Source organism: Paroedura picta, unplaced genomic scaffold (assembly GCF_049243985.1).
Source record: "Paroedura picta isolate Pp20150507F unplaced genomic scaffold, Ppicta_v3.0 Ppicta_v3_sca47, whole genome shotgun sequence".
NCBI lineage: Eukaryota > Metazoa > Chordata > Lepidosauria > Squamata > Gekkonidae > Paroedura > Paroedura picta.
In genome coordinates, this window is record NW_027518644.1 from 561 (window position 1) to 24,169 (window position 23,609).

General features: G+C 49.9%; 1 protein-coding gene across 2 annotated transcripts; it reads left to right on the forward strand.

Moving 5' to 3' along the window:
* Nucleotides 1-5,619: 5,619 nt before the first annotated feature.
* Nucleotides 5,620-23,007, forward strand: LOC143828524 (solute carrier family 38 member 6-like). Of its 2 annotated transcripts, none has more exons than XM_077318883.1 (8): nt 5,620-6,320; nt 8,768-8,821; nt 10,725-10,804; nt 13,383-13,483; nt 17,042-17,166; nt 18,476-18,620; nt 18,734-18,828; nt 20,517-20,665. In XM_077318883.1, the coding sequence occupies exons 1-8, from the start codon at nt 6,228-6,230 to the stop codon at nt 20,619-20,621; spliced, it is 798 nt and encodes a 265-aa protein (XP_077174998.1). In that variant the 5' UTR covers nt 5,620-6,227; the 3' UTR covers nt 20,622-20,665. The 2 variants fall into 2 exon arrangements, with proteins under 2 accessions (XP_077174998.1, XP_077174999.1); XM_077318884.1 differs by lacking the exon at nt 20,517-20,665 and adding an exon at nt 21,190-23,007 and having other exon boundaries at nt 5,683-6,320.
* The last annotated feature ends 602 nt before the right edge of the window (nt 23,008-23,609 follow it).

Genomic DNA, 23,609 nt, shown 5'->3' on the forward strand with positions numbered 1-23,609 from the left:
CATATGCCTGGAGGAAGACCTCTATCTTGCAGGCTCTCTGGAACTGTGCAAGCTCCATCAGAGCCCTGATGTTCTCCAGGTGCTTGTTCCACCTGTTCAAAGCGAGTTGCACTTCTTTGGCCAGGGACAAAAAGTCGGCTAACGATGTCATGTAAGGTTTAAGTACTACTACTAATTTTATGGAGGTTTTGAATTTGTAAGCCACTGTGAGTCCTTGGAAAGCGGCAGGGTGTAAGCTTAATAAAGAAATAATAATAATAATAGATGGGGAAGAAATGGAGGTAGTGAAAGATTTTATTTTCCTGGGCTAAAAGATCACTGCAGATGGGGATTGCAGCAAAGAAATTAAAAGACGCTTGCTCCTGGGGAGGAAAGCTATGGCAAATCTAAACAGCATCCTAAAAAGCAGAGACATCAGCCTGCCAAGAAAAGTGCATTTAGTCAAGGCTATGGTATTCCCAGTTGCAATGTATGGTTGTGAAAGTTGGACCATAAGGAAGGCCGAGCGTCAAAGAATTGAGGCTTCTGAACTCTGGTGCTGGAGAAGACTTTTGCGAGTCCCTTGGACTGCAAGGCGAACAAACCGGTCAGTCCTAGAGGAGATCAGCCCTGACTGCTCTTTAGAAGTCCAGATCCTGAAGATGAAACTCAAATACTTTGGCCACCTCATGAGAAGGAAGGACTCCCTGGAGAAGAGCCTAATGCTGGGAGCGATCGAGGGCAAAAGAAGAAGGGGACGACAGAGAATGAGGTGGATGGATGGAGTCACTGAAGCAGTAGGTGCAAACTTAAATGGACTCCGGGGAATGGTAGAGGACAGGAAGGCCTGGAGGATCATTGTCCATGGGGTCACGATGGGTTGGACACGACTTTGCACTTAACAACAACAACAATAACAACAACAAATAATAATAATAATAATAATGCATATTTTAACCATTGCAATTTTTTATTTCAATATCCCATGGTTATTTGTATCATATAGGCACAGAAACCGGAGGGTATATATATACAATGTATACATTTATGCAATGTAAACTGGGTATTTTATTCAGCTTTCCCGACAACTGGTGACCTTGTCTATAAATGTCAAAAAAAAGAAGTGTTCATCCACTCCTGCCTCAGTACATTGGCAGAATGCTTATTCTGATGTTCAAAGCCCCTGTTTTGGATGCACGTGTGCCCCCTTGATCCCCTCGACTTGCATTGACTTGTTGGGACTCTGTGCCGTTTTGTGTTTCTTCTCTCTCTCTCTCTCTCTTTTTAAAAGGGTAATGAAAGAAAAGATTAAAATCACGTAAAGGAGACTCAGCAGAAAGGCCATCTACACAAGCCATTAACTGACTGAACTACATGATAAAATCAAGACTTCAAAGCTGCTGGGGCTGGGGGAGGTGTGGTCTGTGGAGAGCTCTGAAATATTTCCGTGAAGACCTGAGAGATGCTAATCTTCTATAGCCTGCTGTGGAAGGAAGCTGCCACAGCCCCCTTGTAGGTGAATGTCCTTGCATCAATAAGAACCTAAGAAGAGCCCTGCTGGATCAGACCAGGGGTCCATCCAGTCCAGCCTCCTGTCTCACTCAGGGGCCAGCCAGTTCCTCTGGAGGGCCAGCAACAGGGCAGAGAGGCCAAGGCCTTCCTAAGGACATCAGGAGAGCCCTGCTGGGTCAGACCAGGGGTCCCTCCAGTCCAGCCTCCTGTCTCCCACAGGGGCCAGCCAGTTCCTCTGGAGGGCCAGCAACAGGGCAGAGAGGCCGGAGCCTTCCTAAGGACATCAGGAGAGCCCTGCTGGATCAGACCAGGGGTCCATCCAGTCCAGCCTCCTGTCTCACACAGGGGACAGCCAGTTCCCCTGGAGGGCCAACAACAGGGCAGAGAGGTTGAGGCCTTCCTAAGAACACCAGAAAAGCCCTGCTGGATCAGACCAGGGGTCCATCCAGTCCAGCCTCCTGTCTCACACAGGGGACAGCCAGTTCCCCTGGAGGGCCAACAACAGGGCAGAGAGGCCGAGGCCTTCCTAAGGACATCAGGAGAGCCCTGCTGGGTCAGACCAGGGGTCCATCCAGTCCAGCCTTCTGTCTCTCTCAGGGGCCAGCCAGTTCCTCTGGAGGGCCAACAACAGGGCAGAGAGGCCGAGGCCTTCCTAAGGACATCAGGAGAGCCCTGCTGGGTCAGACCAGGGGTCCATCCAGTCCAGCCTCCTGCCTCACATAGTGGCCAACCAGTTCCTCTGGAGGGCCAGCAACAGGGCAGGGAGGCCGAGGCCTTCCTAAGAACATCAGAAGAGACCTGCTGGATCAGACCAGGGGTCCATCCAGTCCAGCCTCCTGTCTCAAACAGGGGCCAGCCAGTTCCTCTGGAGGGCCAACAACAGGACATGTAGGTCAAGACCTTACACTGATATTACCTTCTGGCACGGGGAATCACAGAATCATGGAGTTGGAAGGGACCTCCTGGGTCATCTAGCCCAACCCCCTGCACAATGCAGGAGACTCACAACCACCTGCCCACCCACTGTGACTTCAGTTTCATGCCGAGATGATCACGTCCCCCCAAGAAAACCAGAATCCCTGCCCTGGAGGGAATTTGTCTCCCAATCCCAAAGTTTGCCCCCCCAAATTTCCCTGGTCATGCAAGAAAGGCCCCCAAGAGCCAAGCTCATACACGATCCCTTCTGCCCACCCACTCTCCATCTCCCTAAGTTCAGTGATTGAGGAAGTCCAGGAGGAGCTTTCTTTTACAACTGGATCAATTTCTAATACCTGAAATTGCCTATGTGGCTGGAACCCAGCAGACCTCATACTGTCAGAGGAGCTGAGCAGGCATGGATCTGCTTTGGGGTTGCCAACCTCCAGGTGGTGTCTGGAGCTCTGGGATTGCAAATGATCTCCAGGAGAAAGAAAGAGATCAGTCCACCAGGAGGAAATGGCTGCGTTTGGGAAGTGGACGCTGTGGTGTTATACTTCTTTAAAGCCCCTTCCCGGACTTTGTGTCTTCAGGCTCCGCCCCCAAAATCTCCAGGTAGTGCTGAACCCGGAGCTGGAAGACCTGTTCTGGTTAGTAATTTGAGTGAGATCCCAGGTCAAAGCAGAGAAATGCCCAAAATAAATAGGTGGAGGGTAATTGTATTGGTCTGCAGTTGAACAGCTGAAAGGGAACCTTGATTCTCAAAAGCTAAATCTCATTGGTCCTAGCTGGTAATGAACTCTCTGTCTCTCTCTGTCTCTCTGTCTCTGTCTCTTGTCTCTCTCTGTCTCTCTGTCTCTGTCTCTTGTCTCTCTCTGTCTCTTGTCTCTCTTTGCCTCTGTCTCTCTGCCTCTGTCTCTCTCTGCCTCTGCCTCTCTGTTTCTGTCTCTCTTTGCCTCTCTGTCTCTCTGTCTCTCTCTCTCAAGTTAGGAGTAAAGAAATTATGCATGCATATAAATTATTATTATTATTATTATTATTATTATTATTATTATTATTATTATTATTATTATTATTATTATTATTATTATTTAATTTTTAGACCACCCTTCTCCAAATAGGTCTCAGGGCGGTTTACAACATAAATAGTTAAAACACAATAAAATCCCCATAAAAAGCCCAATTAACATCAGCAAAAGTTACATATAACATATAGCGGCGGTGGTCACAATTCTGATCTTAGTTCAGCCTGGTGGAGAGAATAATATTCAGAAGAGGGTGGCACCAATACAATAGATCTAACCATGATCTCGATGTTAGAGATCTCAATATTGGAGGGGATCCTCTGATGGATTAGTGGGAGAGCTGCCCTGGCTTTAACCATATGCCTGGCGGAAGAGCTCCGTCTTACAGGCCCTGCGGAAAGCTGGTAGATCCCGCAGGGCCCTTAGCTCTTCAGGAAGCTCATTCCACCAGGTCGGGGCCAGGACTGAAAAGGCCCTGGCCCGGGTCGAGGCCAGGCGAACATCCCGTGGGCCCGGGACAACCAGTAAATTCATACCCGCAGAGCGGAGTGCCCTGCGGGGGGCATAAGCAACCAAGCGGTCCAACCAAATAACGTATCCTTTTCTATTAAAAGAAATATTGACTTCAAAAAAATGACAACCCACAAGGAGAAAAAAGAAATCCTGCGTGTAAAAAAATACCCTATTCCCATTTGCCTCGCTGAAATCTTGGGAAGCGTTGGGAGCCCAGCTCAATTTCCCCAGCAAATCGTTTCTTTCCAAAGCCGGCCGGATGCAGTTCCAAGAGAACCGCTGTGCCAGCTTTGGTGCAGACGGCCATCGTAAAGCACATGCGCTTCGGTTTAATCCAGATCAAGAATCAGATGGAAGCAACGGTTTGCTGTTATTTTCCGCTGTCAGCTTCGAGGGTAAACGGTCAGTTCCGATTATGGCCGGTGAGAAATTATTGAGGTTGGCTAAAGAATCCTGGCTTGGCCAGAGAGATCATCCAAACCTGCCTTGGCCACTGGCTGCTTGTGGTGTTCGGTTCTGCTGCTCTTAGAACAGTTCTAGGGTGAGCCCGGAAATGTTAGGGACAAGCATGGCTTGGAAATAGGCATGGATCCAGTCAATCCCACCCACAAAAATGTACGGAAGACCACAGACAGAATATGAACAGGCTAACGGGGCAAAATAACAGGTCCTGAAGGCAAAGGAGTCTCTTACAATCACCTTCCCTTCTTTTCCCCACAACAGACACCTTGGGGGGGGGGGGTAGCTGGGGCTCAGAGAGCTCTGACAGGACGGCTCGGTCAGAACAGCACTATCAGGACTGGGACTGGCCCAAGATCACCCAGCTGGCTGCATATGGAAGAACGGGGAATCAAACCAGGCTCTCCAGATTAGAAGCTGCCACCTCTACACCACGCTGGCTCTCTAACCGAGAATCATGAAGTTAGAAGAGACCTTCTGGGTCATCTAGTCCAACCCCCCCCCTCACACGCACACACAATGCAGGACACTCCCAACTCTATTGCTCATCTACAGTAACCTGCCACCCCTTTGAGCCTTCACAGAATCAGCCTCTCCGTCAGATGGCTAAATAGCCTCTGTTTAAAAATCTCCAAAGATGGAGAACCCACCACCTCCCGAGGAAGCCTGTTCCACTGAGGAACCGCCCTGACTGTCAGGAACTTCTTCCGGAGGTTTAGATGGAATTTTGAATCATAAAGCGGGAAGGGACCTCCTGGGTCATCTAGTCCAACCCCCTGCACTGTGCAGGACACTCACAACCCTCTTGCTCACCCACTGTCACCTGCCACCCCCTTGAACCTTCACAGAATCAGCCTCTCCGTCAGGTGGCTCTCCAGCCTCTGCTTAAAAACCTCCAAAGATGGAGAACCCACCACCTCCCGAGGAAGCCTGTTCCACTGAAAAACCACTCTAACTGTCAGGAACGTCTTCTGGATGTTTAGACGGAATTTAGAATAATAGAATCACAGAGTTGGAAGGGACCTCCTGGGTCATCTAGTCCAACCCCCTGTACTATGCAGGATACTCACCTCTCGCTCCTCCACTGTCACCTGCCACCCCCTTGAGCCTTCACAGAATCAGCCTCTCCGTCGGATGGCTTTCCAGCTTCTGTTTAAAAACCTCCAAAGATGGAGAACCCACCACCTCCCGAGGAAGCCTGTTCCACTGAGAAACCGCTCAAACTGTCAGGAACTTCTTCTGGAGGTTGAGACGGAATTTAGAATCATAGAATCCTAGAGTTGGAAGGGACCTCCTGGTCCAACCCCCTGCACTACACAGGAGCCTGTTCCACTGAGAAACCTTATTTGGGCACGTTGACCTGCCCCCTCCCACAGTGGCAAGTGGTCCATCTGGAGGGGGTGAGAAGGGGAGAGCCACTAGCCATTTAAACCTTTACCGCCTGAGGTTCCACGCACTTCCTGGGGGGGGGGCAGCTGACATCACTTCCTGGTTCCTCAAAGCCTGCAAAATACTTCAGTAGTACCTCCCTGCTCAAAAGGTTGAAAAAGTCAGCTGTGACGTCCGAAAAGGCCTATGGTGACTGTTTCACCCAGTGAGCTTAATGGCAGAACGGGAATTCGAACCCAGGTCTTCCCAGTCTGAGTCCAGCACTGTCCCTGTTGCAGCACCCTGGCCATTCCTCATCAGTGCCTGTTCCAAAGCTTTTTGAGAACTCCATTGTTCAGGAAGAAATGCTGCCCGCACAATCCATGTTCACTTCATTTAGAGCAAGGGACTGTTATTTGGGATAAACGCGATGTGCGCGGGTTAGTCCATCCCCAGATGACTCATGCTACTGTCTCTCCACAGGTCATCATTAAAAAGTGGTCCATTCCTTGCCCTTTGCCACAAAACGTTGCTGCAGAGTCCTTCCAGGTAGGTAAACCATTCTGAGGTTTCTCCTGCGTGTTTGTTGTCTTCATCCCTTCAGTTCTAACTCTCTCCTGACTTCCTGCAGCCGTGTAATGTGACGATTTTTCAAGGATCTGAACTTTTAGTTACTTATTTTATTTTTAAAAGTCAGTGCTGCCCTTCCATCCAATTGAGAGCTTCTCTGGGGTGGCAAACAATACAACTGTAAAATAAAGGGATTAAAACATTTAAAAGCATTTAGAATACAAATACATATGCACACAGGCATGGAGAAGGGCTAATAGTGAGAGTACACCAAAGGAAGCCTTCACCTGTTTTTTAAACAGAGGGAGACAATCTCCGTGGGAAAACAGAAGGGACAGATCTTCCTGGGGAGTAAGTTCCAAAGTTCAGGGCCTCTGAAGACAGGAATGTAAGAAAAGCCCTGCTGGGTCAGACCAGGGGTCCATCCAGTCCAGCCTCCTGTCTCACACAGGGGCCAGCCAGTTCCTCTGGAGGGCCAGCAACAGGGCAGAGAGGCCGAGGCCTTCCTAAGGATATCAGGAGAGCCCTGCTGGGTCAGACCAGGGGTCCATCCAGTCCAGCCTCCTGTCTCACACAGGGGCCAGCCAGTTCCTCTGGAGGGCCAGCAACAGAGCAGAGAGGCCGAGGCCTTCCTAAGGATATCAGGAGAGCCCTGCTGGGTCAGACCAGGGGTCCATCCAGTCCAGCCTCCTGTCTCACACAGGGGCCAGCCAGTTCCTCTGGAGGGCCAGCAACAGAGCAGAGAGGCCAAGGCCTTCCTAAGGACATCAGGAGAGCCCTGCTGGGTCAGACCAGGGGTCCATCCAGTCCAGCCTCCTGCCTCACACAGGGGCCAGCCAGTTCCTCTGGAGGGCCAGCAACAGGGCAGAGAGGCCGAGGCCTTCCTAAGGACATCAGGAGAGCCCTGCTGGGTCAGACCAGGGGTACCTCCAGTCCAGCCTCCTGTCTCACACAGGGGCCAGCCAGTTCCTCTGGAGGGCCAGCAACAGGGCAGAGAGGCCGAGGCCTTCCTAAGGACATCAGGAGAGCCCTGCTGGGTCAGACCAGGGGTCCATCCAGTCCAGCCTCCTGTCTCACACAGGGGCCAGCCTGGAAGGCAAGCAACAGGGCAGAGAGGCCGAGGCCTTCCTAAGGACATCAGGAGAGCCCTGCTGGGTCAGACCAGGGGTCCCTCCAGTCCAGCCTCCTGTCTCACACAGGGGCCAGCCAGTTCCTCTGGCGGGCCAGCAACAGGGCAGAGAGGCCGAGGCCTTCCTAAGGACATCAGGAGAGCCCTGCTGGGTCAGACCAGGGGTCCCTCCAGTCCAGCCTCCTGTCTCACACAGGGGCCAGCCAGTTCCTCTGGAGGGCCAGCAACAGGGCAGAGAGGCCGAGGCCTTCCTAAGGACATCAGGAGAGCCCTGCTGGGTCAGACCAGGGGTCCCTCCAGTCCAGCCTCCTGTCTCACACAGGGGCCAGCCAGTTCCTCTGGAGGGCCAGCAACAGGGCAGAGAGGCCGAGGCCTTCCTAAGGACATCAGGAGAGCCCTGCTGGGTCAGACCAGGGGTCCCTCCAGTCCAGCCTCCTGTCTCACACAGGGGCCAGCCAGTTCCTCTGGAGGGACAGCAACAGGGCAGAGAGGCCGAGGCCTTCCTAAGGACATCAGGAGAGCCCTGCTGGGTCAGACCAGGGGCCCATCCAGTCCAGCCTCCTGTCTCACACAGGGGCCAGCCAGTTCCTCTGGAGGGCCAGCAACAGGGCAGAGAGGCCGAGGCCTTCCTAAGAACATCAGAAGAGCCCTGCTGGGTCAGACCAGGGTCCATCCAGTCCAGTCTCCTGTCTCACACAGGGCCCAGCCAGTTCCTCTGGAGGGCCAGCAACAGGGCAGAGAGGCCGAGGCCTTCCTAAGGACATCAGGAGAGCCCTGCTGGATCAGACCAGGGGTCCATCTAGTCCAGCATCCTTTCTCTATAGCGTGAACAAGAGGGATTCAGCGATTGGCTCCCTCTGAACAGAGCAGTCAGGAAGAAGGCAGTCCTGGCCCCACTCCATAGAGGACTAGTCTGCAAGAGAAGAGCCGACTTCAGGTCCAAGAGCATCTTAGAGACAAACACGATTTTATCACGTATAGGCTTTTGGGAGGCCAAGCTCCCTTGGACAGATCTGAAGTGATCCTTGACTCCCCAAAGAATATGCCCCGAGAATCTGTTTTGTCACTGAGGTTACTGGCAGAGGCAGGATTTGAACTCAGGTCTACTCATTTGGAGTCCATGCTTTGACTATCCCTTTTCACTGACGGAGCCAGGAGAAGCTGTTACCTGAGCAGGCTTCGTTCTATTCCCTCGGACAGCTTGGAGATAGTCACTTTAAGCAGCATGCGAGGTGAGCAATCAAGATACACGGCAAGCCAATAAGAGACCCTGCGTTTTGTTGTTTGCTTGATACAGGTTTCAAATTTTACCGAAGACTGCAAACCAAGACTCTTCAACTTTTCTAAGGAGGTAACACAGTGTGTTGGTGTGTGTTAAGGGCCATCCGGTCTCTTCCAATTCACAGAGACCCTATAAATTAATGACCCCAAAAATATCCTCTTGTTAACGGCCTTGCAAATTGAAGGCCAGAAGTTCCCAGGTTTGGATCCCCTTAATCTTAAGGTCTTCCTCTTTACTTACCACCTTCCACGGGCTTGCCAAGTTTCCTTGGGAGGTGGTGGGTTCTCCATCTTTGAAGATTTGTAAACAGAGGCTGGAGAGCCATCTGATGGGGAGGCTGATTCTGTGAAGGCTCAAGGGGGTGGCAGGTGACAGTGGATGAGCGAGAGGGTTGTGAATGTCCTGCACAGAGAAGGGGGTTGGACTAGATGACCCATGAGGTCCCTTCCAACTCTATGATTCTGTGATTCTAAATTCCATCTTAACCTCCGGAATAAGTTCCTGACAGTTAGAGCGGTTCCTCAGTGGAACAGGCTTCCTCGGGAGGTGGTGGGTTCTCCATCTTTGGAGATTTTTAAAACAGAGGCTGGAGAGCCATCTGATGGAGAGGCTGATTCTGTGAAGGCTCAAGGGGGCAGCAGGAGACAGTGGATGAGTGAGAGGGTTGGGAGTGTCCTGCACAGTGAAGGGGGTTGGACTAGATGACCCAGGAGGTCCCTTCTAACTCTAGGATTCTATGATTCTAAATTCCGTCTAAATATCCAGAAGAAGTTCCTGGCAGTTAGAGTGGTTCCTCAGTGGAACAGGCTTCCTCGGGAGGTGGTGGATTCTCCATCTTTGGAGATTTTTAAGCAGAGGCTGGAGAGCCATCTGACAGAGAGGCTGATTCTGTGAAGGTTCAAGGGGGTGGCAGGTGACAGTGGATGAGCGAGAGGGTTGGGAGCGTCCTGCATAGTGCAGGGGGTTGGACTAGATGATCCAGGAGGTCCCTCCCAACTCTGTGATTCTAGGATTCTAGGTTGGGTTTTTTGTTTTCCTGCCTTCTCATGCTGTGACCAAAGCCCCACAGCCTCAGTGGAGTCCTTTCAGTTTTGAGGGAGAGGTCTGGCTCAATTGGAATGAGAGACGTCTTCTCACTTGACACATAACAAGGGTTTAAACCCCTGCTCACTCTGATGAAACAGCCTCATTCATTAATCCAGGCTTTCTCAAGTAGGCTTTTGTGAAACCCTGGGTTTTCTTGATTAGCTTGATGGAAGGGTTTCCCAGATGGATGGAAGATAATTGATTTTATATATAAAGGTAAAGGTATCCCCTGTGCAAGCACCGGGTCATGTCTGACCCTTGGGGTGACGCCCTTCTAGCGTTTTCATGGCAGACTCAATACGGGGTGGTTTGCCAGTACCTTCCCCAGTCAATACCGTTTACCCCCCAGCAAGCTGGGTACTCATTTTACCAACCTCGGAAGGATGGAAGGCTGAGTCAACCTTGAGCCGGCTGCTGGGATTGAACTCCCAGCCTCATGGGCAGAGCTTTCAGACTGCATGTCTGCTGCCTTACCACTCTGCGCCACATGTATTTTTAAAAAATGTTTAAACATTTATCGGGTCATATGACCATATATGGCCATGTCAAGCTGCCCCACCTCCCAAAATGGCCAATGAGGGGCCTGGAGGGGGTGGGAAGGGGAGGGGCCCCGGGTGGGCGTGTCCACAGCTCTGCTTCCCAACCATATTCTGCACGATTGCTCCCCTTCCAGGGTTTCTCGAAGCCTGAAAAATATTTCAGGGGTTTCTCAAGGGTAAAACAATTTTAAACTCTTTGAAGTAATCAGCCCAAATGGGGGAGTCGGGACCTGAAAGCCCAACGACATCCAGCTCTTGAGGGGGAGATCTAGGCAGGTTTTAGGAATAGACATTGTGGATCGCAAAGGTGGTTTCAATCATGTCCTTTCTCCCTTTTTTTTTTCCAGAGTGCATACGTGATCCCAATCATGGCTTTCTCTTTTTTATGCCACACCTCAGTGCTGCCAATTTACTGTGAGCTGCAGAGGTAACGGACTGGGCGACTGCGTACGATTCTCGGAAAGCATAAAACGGCAGGATTTCTCTTGCATTTAGCATCGGTTGTCAATATGCCAAGTAAGGTGGCAGAAAATTCTCCCAGCCTGCAATGTTCTATAATTGGGGCTTTGAAGAAGAGTTGGCTTTCACTACCCAAAAGAGTCTCAAAGCGGCTTACAGTTGTCTTCCCTTCCTCTCCCCACCACAGAAACTCTATGAGGGAGGCGGGGCTGAAAGAGCCCTGACAGGACTGCTCTGTGAGAACAGCACTTTCAGGACTGTGACTAGCCCAAGATCACCCAGTTGTCTGCATGTGGAGGAGGAGCAGGGATTCAAACCCGGCTCTCCAGATTAAGGGCCACTGCTCTTAACCACTACACCACGCTGACTCTCTAGTATAAATCAATGGTGTTTTAGGCCTCAACCATAGGCCTGGTAGAACAAGCCCTGCAGAAGCTTTCAGGGTCCTTCAAGGCTCTGACCTCATTTGATTGAACTCAAAAGATAATGGGGAAAGATAAAATTTTACAAATTTAATAAAAAATAATACAAGGTCAAAAGGAGGGGTGGGGGTGGTTTGAATTTGCAAATAAACCAGGAACGAAAGAGAAAAGAACCTGATATTGGGATTTCAAGATGAGATATTATATTAACAGACAATGTTTAAAAAAACATCTTACAAATATTCTAACTTGTACAAAGGACACGGTGTATCACCGGCAAAAACAGAATATCTTAGAAAACAAAACTTACCTAGGAGTACGCAAGAACAAGCACAAATTCTGACCGGACCCGTAACAAAAAGAGAAATCGTGGTAGCTATCAGAAAGATTAAACCAGAGTGGCTCCTGGACCAGATGGATTTGGGAAGGGGTATAACCCTTTGAGAGTCAAAACTCCCTTCATCAGGTATCTGGAAATCTTCATGTCTAAAGTATTACTGGACTCGAATCTAGCTCTCTCTAATTTAGTGGGTGTGTTGACAGGCAATATACCATGCTTGTTATCCTGTTTGTGAAACCGAGAAGAGAATTTGGTCATTATAGTTTATGGCATGCTATAACGTTCTTGGCCGGTATCCATCTTTTTCTTGTTAGAAAATGCAGAATTACAGAGGCTTGCAGTGAATTTTGCAGGATGAAAGAGCAGGGGGAAGGACAATGGCATGGATCCAGACTAAATTTCCACCGATTTCCCCCATCCTGTTACACGCTCCCCCCCCCATTGCATTCTTCAGGGTCCTTGACCCACCAGAAGATCTTTGGACCGCAGCGGGAAGCAGAAAAGTTCTCTTCTACTGCTGAAAACTTACTCTGGATTCAACTCTTATGAGCAACCGAGTTGAGCCCCAGAAATATTTTTTAATAGAAGGCAAATGTATCCCTGGATTTCTGGGGAGGAAGTAGACAAAAGTCCTAAATAAATACTGAGCATGCCTTCTCAGTGGTTTGTAAATGCATTGGCTGCATTTGAGGGACCTCGTTTTCAGGACAGAGGACGTGTGTTGAAAATATTCTCACCGCATTTTATAAGTCAAGTCCCCTGAGACTGAAACCACTTCTGCCAGTTGCTCATCCAGTCTCTTCTTCAAAATGTCTTGGGAAGGGAGATTTCAGGCACCATGAACCCAGGGCGATACTGCTCCAGATATAAGAACATCAGAGAAGCCATATTGGATCAAGCCAGTGGCCCATACACTCTGTATCCTATAGTGGCCAAAACCCAGTGGCCATCAGGAGGTCCACCAGCGGGGCTAGAACTCCAGAAGCTCTCCCACTGTTTCTCCCTAAGCAGCAGGAAGACAGACCATCACTGCTCCGAACATAAGAACATAGAAAAAGCCATGTTGGATCAGGCCAATGGCCAATCCAGTCCAACCCTCTGTGTCACACAATGGCCAAAAACTAGGAGCCATCTGGAGACTCTCCAGCAGGGCCAGAACTCCAGAAGCCCACCCACTATGCCCCCCCCCAAGCACCAAGAAGACAAAGTATCACTGCCCCAGACATAAGAACATGAGAGAAGCCATGTTGGATCAGGCCAGTGACCCATCCAGCCCAACACTGTGTCCCACAGTGGCTAAAACCCAGGGGCCATCAGGAGGTCCACCAGCAGAGCTAGAACTCCAGAAACCCTCCTATGGTTGCCTCCCAAGCACCAAGAAGACAGAATATCACTGCCCCAGACAGTTCATTCCGTTTACACGTACTTAAAATCCTGTCCCAAAAGTAAATTATCACATTTGCATGCGTGGAGATATTGATTTTTCATTGGTCAAGAAATGTTAATTGGGGGGGTATGTTCTTTCCTGGATTGTCACATGCCTTCTGTGGTCGAACATGGCGACTCCATGATGTTCTACCTTGTGGGCTTCTCAAGGCAAGAGATGTGCAGACAAAGTTTTAAGCCCACGCCTTCCTCGGTGTCGCATCCCTAGTCTCTCTTGGCCAATTGAGCGCCGCCCCTGCTTAGCTTCCGAGCTCTGGCAACAATGAGTTAGCCTCAGTCATTAGGGCTGCCATGACACACCTCCAGCAAAGCCCCCTTTGTGTTCTGTCTTTTTGCAGTCCATCCAAAAGCAGGATGCAGAAGGTCGCCAACACCGGAATCGGCCTGAGCTTTTTGGTGTATCTTCTGTCCGCGCTGTTTGGATATCTGACTTTTTACGGTGAGTGTGATTCCAAGGCATCTGTTCCCTGAAAAAAATTTAAATCGCCTGGCTCCGCTTTCCTCTCAGGCCCACTCTGTCGAATGCCAGCCCCCCAACGTTCCTAGTTTTGTTGATCAACCTGAGGCTGCCAAGACATCAACGGGTCAATCCTTTTCAGTCATTCTTACAAATTATTATATATTATTATGGTGGTGAATCCGGTTGTGATTCTGAGTATCCTTTAAATATTGTGGAAATTGCAATTCCTTGAAACAGCCAAGCAAAAAAGCCCCCCAAAATCCCAGCCTAAAAGTCAAACTGAGTAGAAAATGGTCTCTCTTAGCTGCGACTCAGTGGAAGAGCCTTTCCTGGGCATGTAAGAGGCTCCAGGTTCAACCCCCTGCTAAACTCCAGGCGGTAAATGGAAAGAAAAATGCTGAACTCTTAGCCACCCCAAATGTTAATGGCACAGTTCCTTTAATTATTCCTTTTCCTTTTTCAGTTTCAATAGACTTGCCAAAAACGTGCACCGGTTGAGCTACATTTTCTAATTGGCTTCATCAGTGGCCAGGACCTTTAATTCGTTGTCAACATCACGCTCCTTTTCAAATGGATGCGGGCCACATTCAGTGGTATTTAAACCCTCAAATTTAAAAGGTAATCTTTAATTCTTTCATCCTTGGACCCCGGGGGACTTGGTTTACCTGTGGCTCAACCTCCAGTCCTTCCCACTAGAGGTACAATGTAGGGTGAGCCACAGATAAATCAAGCCCCCCCCCCCCCGGGGTCCAAGGATGAAAGAATTAAAGATTACCTTTTTTAATTTGAGGATTTAAACACCATGGAATGCTGCCAGCATCTGTTTAAAAAGGACCATGATGTTTACAATGAAGCAGAGGTCCTGGCCACTGATGACATTAATGAGAAAACGTTGCTTAACCGATGTACGTTTTGGTAAGACTTCTCTGTGAATTCTGAAACTGAAAAAGGGAAAGGAATGATTAAAGGAACTGCGCCATTAACATTTGGTGTGGCTAAGAGTTCAGCTGAGAGCTCGGCATTTTTCTTTCCATTTGCTACCTGCAGTGCTGAACAGTCACTCTCCTCAAAACTTCAGGTGGTGGCCAAAGATTTCCTGCTAATACAACGGATCTCGAAACAGCAGAGATTCACCTGTAGAAAATAACCACTTTGGAAGGTGGATTCTAGGGCCACATTAAAGCCCCTCCCTTCCCCAAACCCCACCCTTTTCTGGATCCACCCCCAAGATCTCCAGGTATTTCCCAACCTGGGCCTGGCCGTCCTATAAAAGGACCAGGCAGTACGTGAGCTGGGGAAGAGCTGGGGTTATGGAGTTTCTCAAAGCCTGAAGAATGTTTCAGGGGGTTCTCAATGGTTAAAAAGTTGAGAAAGGCTGGCCTACAGTCTGCATATATTGCAGACTGAGCCGGGGTGGGATGGGGGGGATGTCTGAAATAAATTTTCATGCGACTCCACCATAAGCTCATTTTAGGCGAACTTTGTTTTTCTTATTACCTTATAATATCTGTGTATATATGGACAGGAAATCTATATTCCCCCTACAAGTGGATTCCCGCAGCCGCATTTTTCAAGCGATGGTCACCATTCTGTCAAATTTATCTGAGCTGGCTATGGAGGGCAGCGTGTATAAATCGCAACCATTCATGACATTAAAACTCCCTGCGATGCTTGAGTGACGGTGCTCGTGTGAATGCCTGCAGGGTCAGATTTCTGCGTTCCTTACACCTTGGTGGCTTTCTTCTTTTTCAAGGTCTACAAAAATACTGCAGAAAGTTGGTGAGTGACCCGCTTAAGGTTGTCACTTAAGGTCAGTTGAAGTCCCGTAGATTAGAAGCTAGTAGTTAGTCATGCAGTTGGTGGTTTTTGGTCATGTATGTCAAATAATGCTGAGTGGTTTTCTTTGTAGAATGATTTTCAGTCCTGCAATGCTTCCTCTTCCGTCTTCTCCCCTCCCCTCCCCAAATTATTATATTTTCAGTTCCTGGTACAATGCATGTATGTCAAAGAGAAATTTTCTCTCGACGCTTCGTTCTTGTGGAACATGATTGCTTTGTGTGATTTTCATGATGGCTTGAATGTGTAACTGTCTCGTAGCATGCATAAACGTTTGTTTTAAATGGTCCAAGTTGCTGTAGGACAGGGGTCCCGAACTTTTTTTTAACCTGTGGACACATTTGGAATTCTGAGACAGTGTGGTGGCTGCAGCATAAAACAGCTGCCAAAAAAGGCTGCTGTACTGCAGCCACAATACTGCTGCCAAAGCAATGGTCCTGCATTGGAGACTGCAGCTAGGTAGGCTTGCCACGGAGATATTCATCAAAAGCTCAAAAACTCCTCTAGATGCCACCTTTCCCGTCAGCTACTGCAAACCGTTTCTTCCTGCTGAAATGGTCACATCGTCAAGTGACATCCTTATTCCCTCAGTTCCATCTGATCTGTCACAAGTAATACATGGAAAACAAGAACTCATGGCAAAACACGGTGGGAGGGAATGCATGCCTGCACAGAAGACAACTCAGTGAATAACCATTACAGAACGTGCAAGTGCATTTTCATCTTTGGTCTTCTGTGCAGTCCCACACTGAGATTTTACCAAGTTATAAACTCTGAAGGTAGGGTGAAGTTCTCACCTGTCACACCATTGAATCGATTAATAGGTTTCAGGTAAGTGCAAGCCCATTCTCCTTCAAATTCCAAGCTTTCTTTTAAAAAATATCCCTTTTATATTGGGGTGCATCCCCTCCATATTTATGACTCCTGGCAGAAAGTCCACTCAGGCAGGGGTAGTCAACCTGTGGTCCTCCAGATGTTCATGGACTACAATTCCCAGGAGCCCCTGCCAGCAAATGCCACAGGACCACAGGTTGACTACCCCTGCACTAGGGCACGGAGACTGCAGACTGATATCTTGCTGATAAAATTCCACATGCAGTGTAAACCCATTACTTTGAGTCTTATCCTCTGCTGCCAAAGAGAACCGCTCCCTGCCCTCCTCCAAGTGACAACCTTTCATATCCTTCAAGAGAGCCATCCTCTCCCCTCTCCGCCTCCTCTTCTCCAGGCTGAACATTCCCAAGTCACTCAGCCTTTCCTCATAGAGCTTGGTCCCCAAGCCCTGGATCATTCTCACTGCTCTCCTCTGCGCCCTCTCCATTTTGTCCACATCCTTTTTGACAACTCATCTCCAGACTACAGAGATCAGTTCCCCTGGAGAAAAGGGCTGCCTTGGGGGGTGTCCACTATTGCATTGTACCCCACTGAGGACTCAGGGATGCCAGCCTTCGGGTGGGACCTGGGGATCCCCCAGTATCAAAGCTCGCCGAAGAGCTTGATTCCTTGGAGAAGATGCTGGTTGGGGGGGGGGGCTCTATGGCACTTATCCCACAGAGCTCCCTGTCCTCCCCAGGTTCCATCTCCAAATCTCCAGGAATGTCCCCGTCTGGAGCTGGCAACCGTCAACCGTGTGCATAGGCTGACTCTCTGACAATCTAGTAGCTTTTGAAAAAAATCTATACTTTTCTTTTTGGTTTTCAGACCGTGTGAATTCGGAATTGCTGCAAGGGTACAGCGAATACCTGCCCCACGACACCCTCATCACGACGGTAAAAATCGGCATCCTCGTAGCCGTGGTGCTGACGGTGCCCCTCATCCATTTCCCTGTAAGTACCGCCCGAGGCTTGGTTGCCGGCCCAGGAAAACAGCTCTGCTAATTCTTTGCAGGCCCCACCGTCTCCCTTTAGCAGGTCCCATCCATCCATCAAGCGGCCTGGGGGGGGGCCCTGCCTGGGTCCCCCCGACGGCAGCAGAAGAACGCGGGATAAAACCGCTAAGCTAATTTGCACTTTTCTTTCAAATCAAGATGTTGGAATTGAGCTGATTCTCCGCGTTGCTGGCTGCCCATCCCCTTTTTTTGGCAGCGTGGGGGGGCTCCCAAACTTCATTTGCGTAGCCCCCCCCCCCTCAATATTCATATTTGGTTTTCAAGCAAGCGTGATGCGTTTCGAGGGTAAATAGAAACCGGCAGTGAAGCGGGTTTGCTTAATGGTTTCCTGTGAGCTTGAAACAGGTTTGCTTTCATGGAGAGCGGGCTTTTCTGAGTTTTTGGGGTTTTGAAACCGGGATTGTAGGAGCCACCAAACTGCTGCCGGTCTCAGCCGGTTAAACTGAGCAATTATTGGTCCTTAGGAAAGTTTTCCGCATTTCGAGGCTATTATTTTTATGTGTGGTATGTATGCTTCAGGGATGTTTGTGGTGGATATGAGGGCTGTGATATTTTCCCAATGGCCTTTCGATAGCATGCTGTAGCTGAAGTAAACTGAAGAAGAAGAGCTGGTTTTTATACCTTTTCACTACCCGAAGGAGTCGGAAAGCAGATTACAATGGCCTTCCCTTCCTCTCCCCACAACAGGCCCTGTGAGATAGGTGGGGCTCAGAGAGCTCTGAGAGAACTGAGACTGGCCCAAGGTCACCCAGCTGTTCTCATGTGTCTCAAAGTGGTTTGCAATGGCCTTCCTTTCCTCTCCCCACAACAGAGACCCTGTGAGGTAGGTGGGGCTCAGAGAGCTCTGAGAGAACTGGGACTGGCCCAAGGTCACCCAGCTGGCTTGCATATGGAGGAGGAGTGGGGAATCACACCCCGTTTGCCACTCTTAACCACTATGCCACTGAACATAAAACATTGCTTTAGGATGCTTTGGGCTGATCCTGCGTTGAGCAGGGGGTGGGACTAGATGGCCTGTATGGCCCCTTCCAACTCTATGATTCTATGATTCTATGATTAAAATACATGAACGCATAAAAGGCCATGGATCAAAGCCACAATTCAAAGCTGCCGAGAAATGGAAAAAGTAAAGTAATCAGTCAATAGCCTGAATAAAACCATCTCCAGCTGCTTCCTGAAACGTCAAACTGGGGTTCCAAAGGCTATATAATTTACAGCATTCTTCTTATTTCCTTTGTGCATCCCAGGTGAGGAAGGCTGTCACCATGGTCTTTTTCTCCCACCTTCCTTTCTCCGTCGTCCGCCACATTTCCATCACTTTGGCACTCAACGCAGCCGTTGTCTTGATTGCCATGTACGTACCGGACATCAAGCACCTGTTCGGCGTAATCGGTAAGCTGGCGGGGTTGGCCACACCCCTCTTTAAAAAACAGAATACTTGCTAGTACATTATATCCTCTGCACCTGCAGTGCTCAAACACCTTTTTGCTCACTTTTGCTCCAAGGTTCAACCACGTCGACCTGCTTGCTCTTCGTCTATCCTGGGCTGTTTTATCTTAAACTCAGCACAGAGGATTTCATATCCCGGCAGAAACTCGGGGTAAGGGAGCAGTCGGTGTGCTTTTGCAGCGTTTCGGGTGCCGAGGTGAAAAAATACTTTTTGAGGAGGGGTAAAAAGGGGACAAGCATGGTGCAGTCAGGGTTCCCAGGCATAGAGGATAGGATCATAGAATCCTAGAGAGGGAAGGGGCCACGCAGGCCGTCTAGTACCACCCCCTGCTCAGTGCAGGATCAGCCTCAATCATCCAGGAGAAGGATCTGTCCAGACGCTGCTTGAAGACGGCCAGTGAGGGGGAGCTCCCCACCTCCTTAGGCAGCCCATTCCACTGCTGAACTAGACTCCTAGAATCCTAGAGTGGGAAGGGGCCATCCAGGCCATCTAGTCCCACACCCTGATCAGTACAGGATCAGCCTCAAGCTTCCAGGAGAAGGATCTGTCCAGCCGCTGCTTGAAGACAGCCAGTGAGGGGGAGCTCCCCACCTCCTTAGGCAGCCCCTTCCACTGCTGAACTAGACTCCCAGAATCCTAGAGTGGGAAGGGGCCATCCAGGCCATCTAGTCCACCCCCTGCTCAGTGCAGGATCAGCCTCAAGCATCCAGGAGAAGGATCTGTCCAGACGCTGCTTGAAGACCACCAGTGAGGGGGAGCTCCCCACCTCCTTAGGCAGCCCCTTCCACTGCTGAACTAGACTCCTAGAATCCTAGAGTGGGAAGGGGCCATCCAGGCCATCTAGTCCCACCCCCTGCTCAGTGCAGGATCAGCCTCAAGCATCCAGGAGAAGGATCTGTCCAGCCGCTGCTTGAAGACAGCCAGTGAGGGGGAGCTCCCCACCTCCTTAGGCAGCCCCTTCCACTGCTGAACTAGACTCCGAGAATCCTAGAGTGGGAAGGGGCCATCCAGGTCACCTAGTCCCATCCCCTGCTCAGTGCAGGATCAGCCTCCAGCATCCAGGAGAAGGATCTGTCCAGCCGCTGCTTGAAGACTGCCAGTGAGGGGGAGCTCCCCACCTCCTTAGGCAGCCCCTTCCACTGCTGAACTAGACTCCGAGAATCCTAGAGTGGGAAGGGGCCATCCAGGTCACCTAGTCCCACCCCCTGCTCAGTGCAGGATCAGCCTCCAGCATCCAGGAGAAGGATCTGTCCAGCCGCTGCTTGAAGACCGCCAGTGAGGGGAAGCTCCCCACCTCCTTAGGCAGCCCCTTCCATGGCTGAACTATTCAGCTTGTGAAATTTTTTTCCTGATATCCACTCTGTATCATTCTACATGTAGTTTAAACCCATTACTGTGAGCCCTATTCTCTGCTGCCAAGAGGAACTTAGATTATACATATTCATGGAGAGAAAGGAACCTCGGTGGCTACTAGTCATGGCGACTAAATGGAAGCTCCACATTCGGAATCCTCCGAAGATACAAAAACATCACGGGAAGGCCTCTGTGCCCTGTTGGGAGCCCTCCAGAGGAATTAGTTGGCCACTATCTGAAACAGGATGTTGTTGATGTAGAACACATCTTAAGCTGTGCTCAGGGCTGGAGCGCAGCATAAGAGGCAGGGAGGCAGCCAATGGCGGAGATGGGGGTGGCCCCCGAGGTGGAGGCAGGCATGGTGAAGGAGGCCTGGCCTGGCCAGCCCCCCTCCTCCTCCCATCCCTCAGGAGGCCCCTGGCTCTACGGCCACCAGCAACGTCCAGAATCATAAAATCTGATTCTCGGATATTTTTTTATTCTAGATCAGGGGTGGCCCAACTGTTGCTCTCCAAGTGTCCATGGACTACGATGCCCATGAGTCCCTGCCACGTGCCACTCTGCCCCCTTCCAACTCTATGATTCTATGAAGGTACCAGGGACTGAATCTGAGACCCTGAAAGCAGCAACTCTTCCCAGGTGGGCTCTCCGGCCCCTTCCTCACTGCTGAAACACAAAGAAGCCCAAAAGTTTACGTTCATTGCCTTAGAACATTGGTTCTCAATCTGGAGGTTGGGGCCCCTTTGGGAGTCGAACCACCCTTTCTCAGGGGTTGAGGCAGGGCAAGCAGCTTGGCTGAGGGGGATGCCATCCGCACAACAGCCTTGCGGGGTAGATCAGGATAGAGTGTTCATCTGTCTGGGGCAGCGGATGGCTGGTTGGGCGTCACCACAACATGAGGAACTGTTTTAAAGGTTCGCGGCTTTAGGAAGGTTGAGAGCCACTGCCTTAGAACAAGGTTTGAGTCCAGTGACAACAAACTAACAAAGTTTGGTTCTGGGTAGCTTTCATGTGCAAGCACGGTTCTTCAGAGACCCCTGGGAGGACGGGAAGCGAAGGCGTCCTGTCGATTGCCATTTTAATTAGCTGGAACATACATATTCGACTTAGCGTTTATTTATTTATTCAATCTGTTTTTCTTCCTCCCCCCCTTTACAGGCCTTCACGTTGCTGCTTTTTGGGCTCGTGGTCGGTCTTCTCAGTTTAGCGCTAATAATTTACGACTGGGCTCAGCAATAAAAGAACTCCTCCCCTCTTGGAACCACAAAACCACGCTCGGGGAACAGCAGCTTGGACAGAAGTTTCCAGCGATGCGTCAAGATAAATTATTGGGATGAATGTTGGGGGAAGCCTTCCCATAGGCACGAAAACCATACTGGCCAGCCTGCTATTTTCATCCGCTGTAGCACAATCTTGGCTCTTCAGCAGAGTCAGGCAGGAAAGAAATACTCCAAGAGGCACCGGACTGCCAGCGTCTCTGTCTCCCTCTCCGGTGACTTGTAATGAAATTAAATTTGAGGAATGGGCATCACTGAGTTGGGGGCTCAGCGGCAAAGCCTCTGCTTGGCGTAGAATCAGTGGGAAGGGGCCATCCAGACGATCTTGTCCCACCCCCTGCTTAATGCAGGCTCTTCCTAAACCATCTAGGATAAGTATTTGTCCAGCCGCTGCTTGAAGACTGCCAGTGAGGGGAAGCTCACCACCTTCTTAGGCGTGCAGAAGGTCCCAGGTTCGATCCCCGGCATTTGACCAGGCAGCAGGTGATCTGAAAGGCTTCAGCCTGAGACCTTGGAGAGCTGCTGCCAGTCTGAGAAAATAGTACTGATACCGAGAGTCATCTTGAAGAGCTGGAACTTTTTACTACCCAAAGAAGTCACGAGAGGCATCTTGATTGTAGTTGTTAAGAGTGGTGGCCTCTAATCTGGCGAGCCGGTTTGATTCCCCACTCCTCTCCATGTAGCTAGCTGGGTGACCTTGGGCTAGTCACAGTCCTGATAGAGCTGTTCTCACTGGGCAGTAATATCAGGGCTCTCTCAGCCTCACCCACCTCACAGGGTGTCTGTTGTGGGGAGAGGGAAGGAAAGGCGATTGTAGGCCCCTTTGAGACTCAAAGCAGTGAAAAGCGGTGTATAAACCCAACTTTTCTGATGGAGCAATGGTCGAATTCAGTATAAGACAGCTTCACGTGTTCTTGTATTTCCTGCCCTGCAATCAGCAGTCAGCAAAGTGCAATTGCAGAGGTAGGAAGAGACGCACGACTGCTGATTTTGACAGCAGCCCCGAGTCTTTCATATTCTCTAGCTCCTGCCTGAATGTGGCTCAACAGAATTAAAAAGGGATTTCTTGGGCCAAGAAGAGGAGCTGGCTTTGCTAATAGAAGGCCACCCAAAGAATTTACCTGCTCTCAGGGATCTTTTTTAGAATTTGTGGGAAAACAAAGTTAATATTTCCATTGGCTGGCTCTCCACCAACCATGATCAACTGGAGTGTGAATATCAGCAGCTAATCTGGTTTGGGGAATCTTTGTGGGGAAATCCACACTGTGTACCGAACCTTATTCTATGCTGTCTATTTCCTTCCTGTTTCTGTTTCTTTATCTGTTCTTTATTTTTTATAAATAAACACTGTTTAAAAAAGAAAAGAAAAGGATGAGCCGGCTTTTCCCAAGCAAAGATACTTTGATGAGCTGTTCCCAAAGTGTTTTTCGTACCGAAGACATTGCATAGGTCACAGCTGCTACCCGACCAAATGTCTTTCACAACCCTCCCTTGGAAAGCCGGCTGGATCCTTTTGACACCTGCTACTGTCTATTTCGAAGAAACAGCTTTTGAAATGTCTCCATCTCCTCCCCTCCCCTGGTGGTTTCGTCTGTAAATTGAAAGCAGGCCTGGGCGTCCCAGATCGGTTCAAGATTTGCCATCCAAGGCGATTGATGGTTTAACAGAGAAGTTTGAAAAATGAAGACAAGATTATCCAGCCTGCTGGTGTATTTTTTTGCTTTGGAGCTGAACTGTGTAATGTTCACTCTTTCGGCACCTTTGACAGGTAGGCCACTGGGATGACGTAAAATACAACTCTATTCTGTTCAAGGGGAAACTTCCATCTTGAGCGTCCTACGGAGGTCTTACTGGGACTCATTGGGAAAGCCACTGCTTGGCACGCAGACGGTCCCAGGTTCAATCCCTGGCATTTCCAGTGAAAGAGAAACAGGAAGTTCTGACTTTATAGACTTATGGTCTTACTAGGGGCCAAACCCATTGCATTCATGAATACAACGGGTACTAGATTTTGGGGCGTGGAAGAAGTCTACGGACGGACTCTCCCTTCCCCAGGACTTGGAAAGGCTGCAGGCAGCTGTTAGGGAATTCACAGACAGGGGCAGCTGTCACTCAGCGGGGATCTGCAGCCGCCGAGCCTCAGAAGAAAGTGGAAGGAGGAGGGGGTGGTCAGGGATGGGGGACGGAAGATGATTGGCCGGCTGCTGGACAGACGGGCAAGCTAGTTGAAAGAAGAGGCACTCAGGGCCGGGACAGTTGCCCTGAGTGGGTGTTAAGCGTGGCGCTTAAGCCATAAGACCA

Coding starts and splice junctions, on each gene's coding strand:
- LOC143828524 (XM_077318883.1), top strand. CDS start 6,228: ATGACTCATGCTACTGTCTCTCCACAGGTCATCATTAAAAAGTGGTCC. Junction 13,484..17,041: donor TGGATATCTGACTTTTTACG/GTGAGTGTGATT, acceptor TTTGGTTTTCAG/ACCGTGTGAATTCGGAATTG. Junction 17,167..18,475: donor TGCCCCTCATCCATTTCCCT/GTAAGTACCGCC, acceptor TGTGCATCCCAG/GTGAGGAAGGCTGTCACCAT.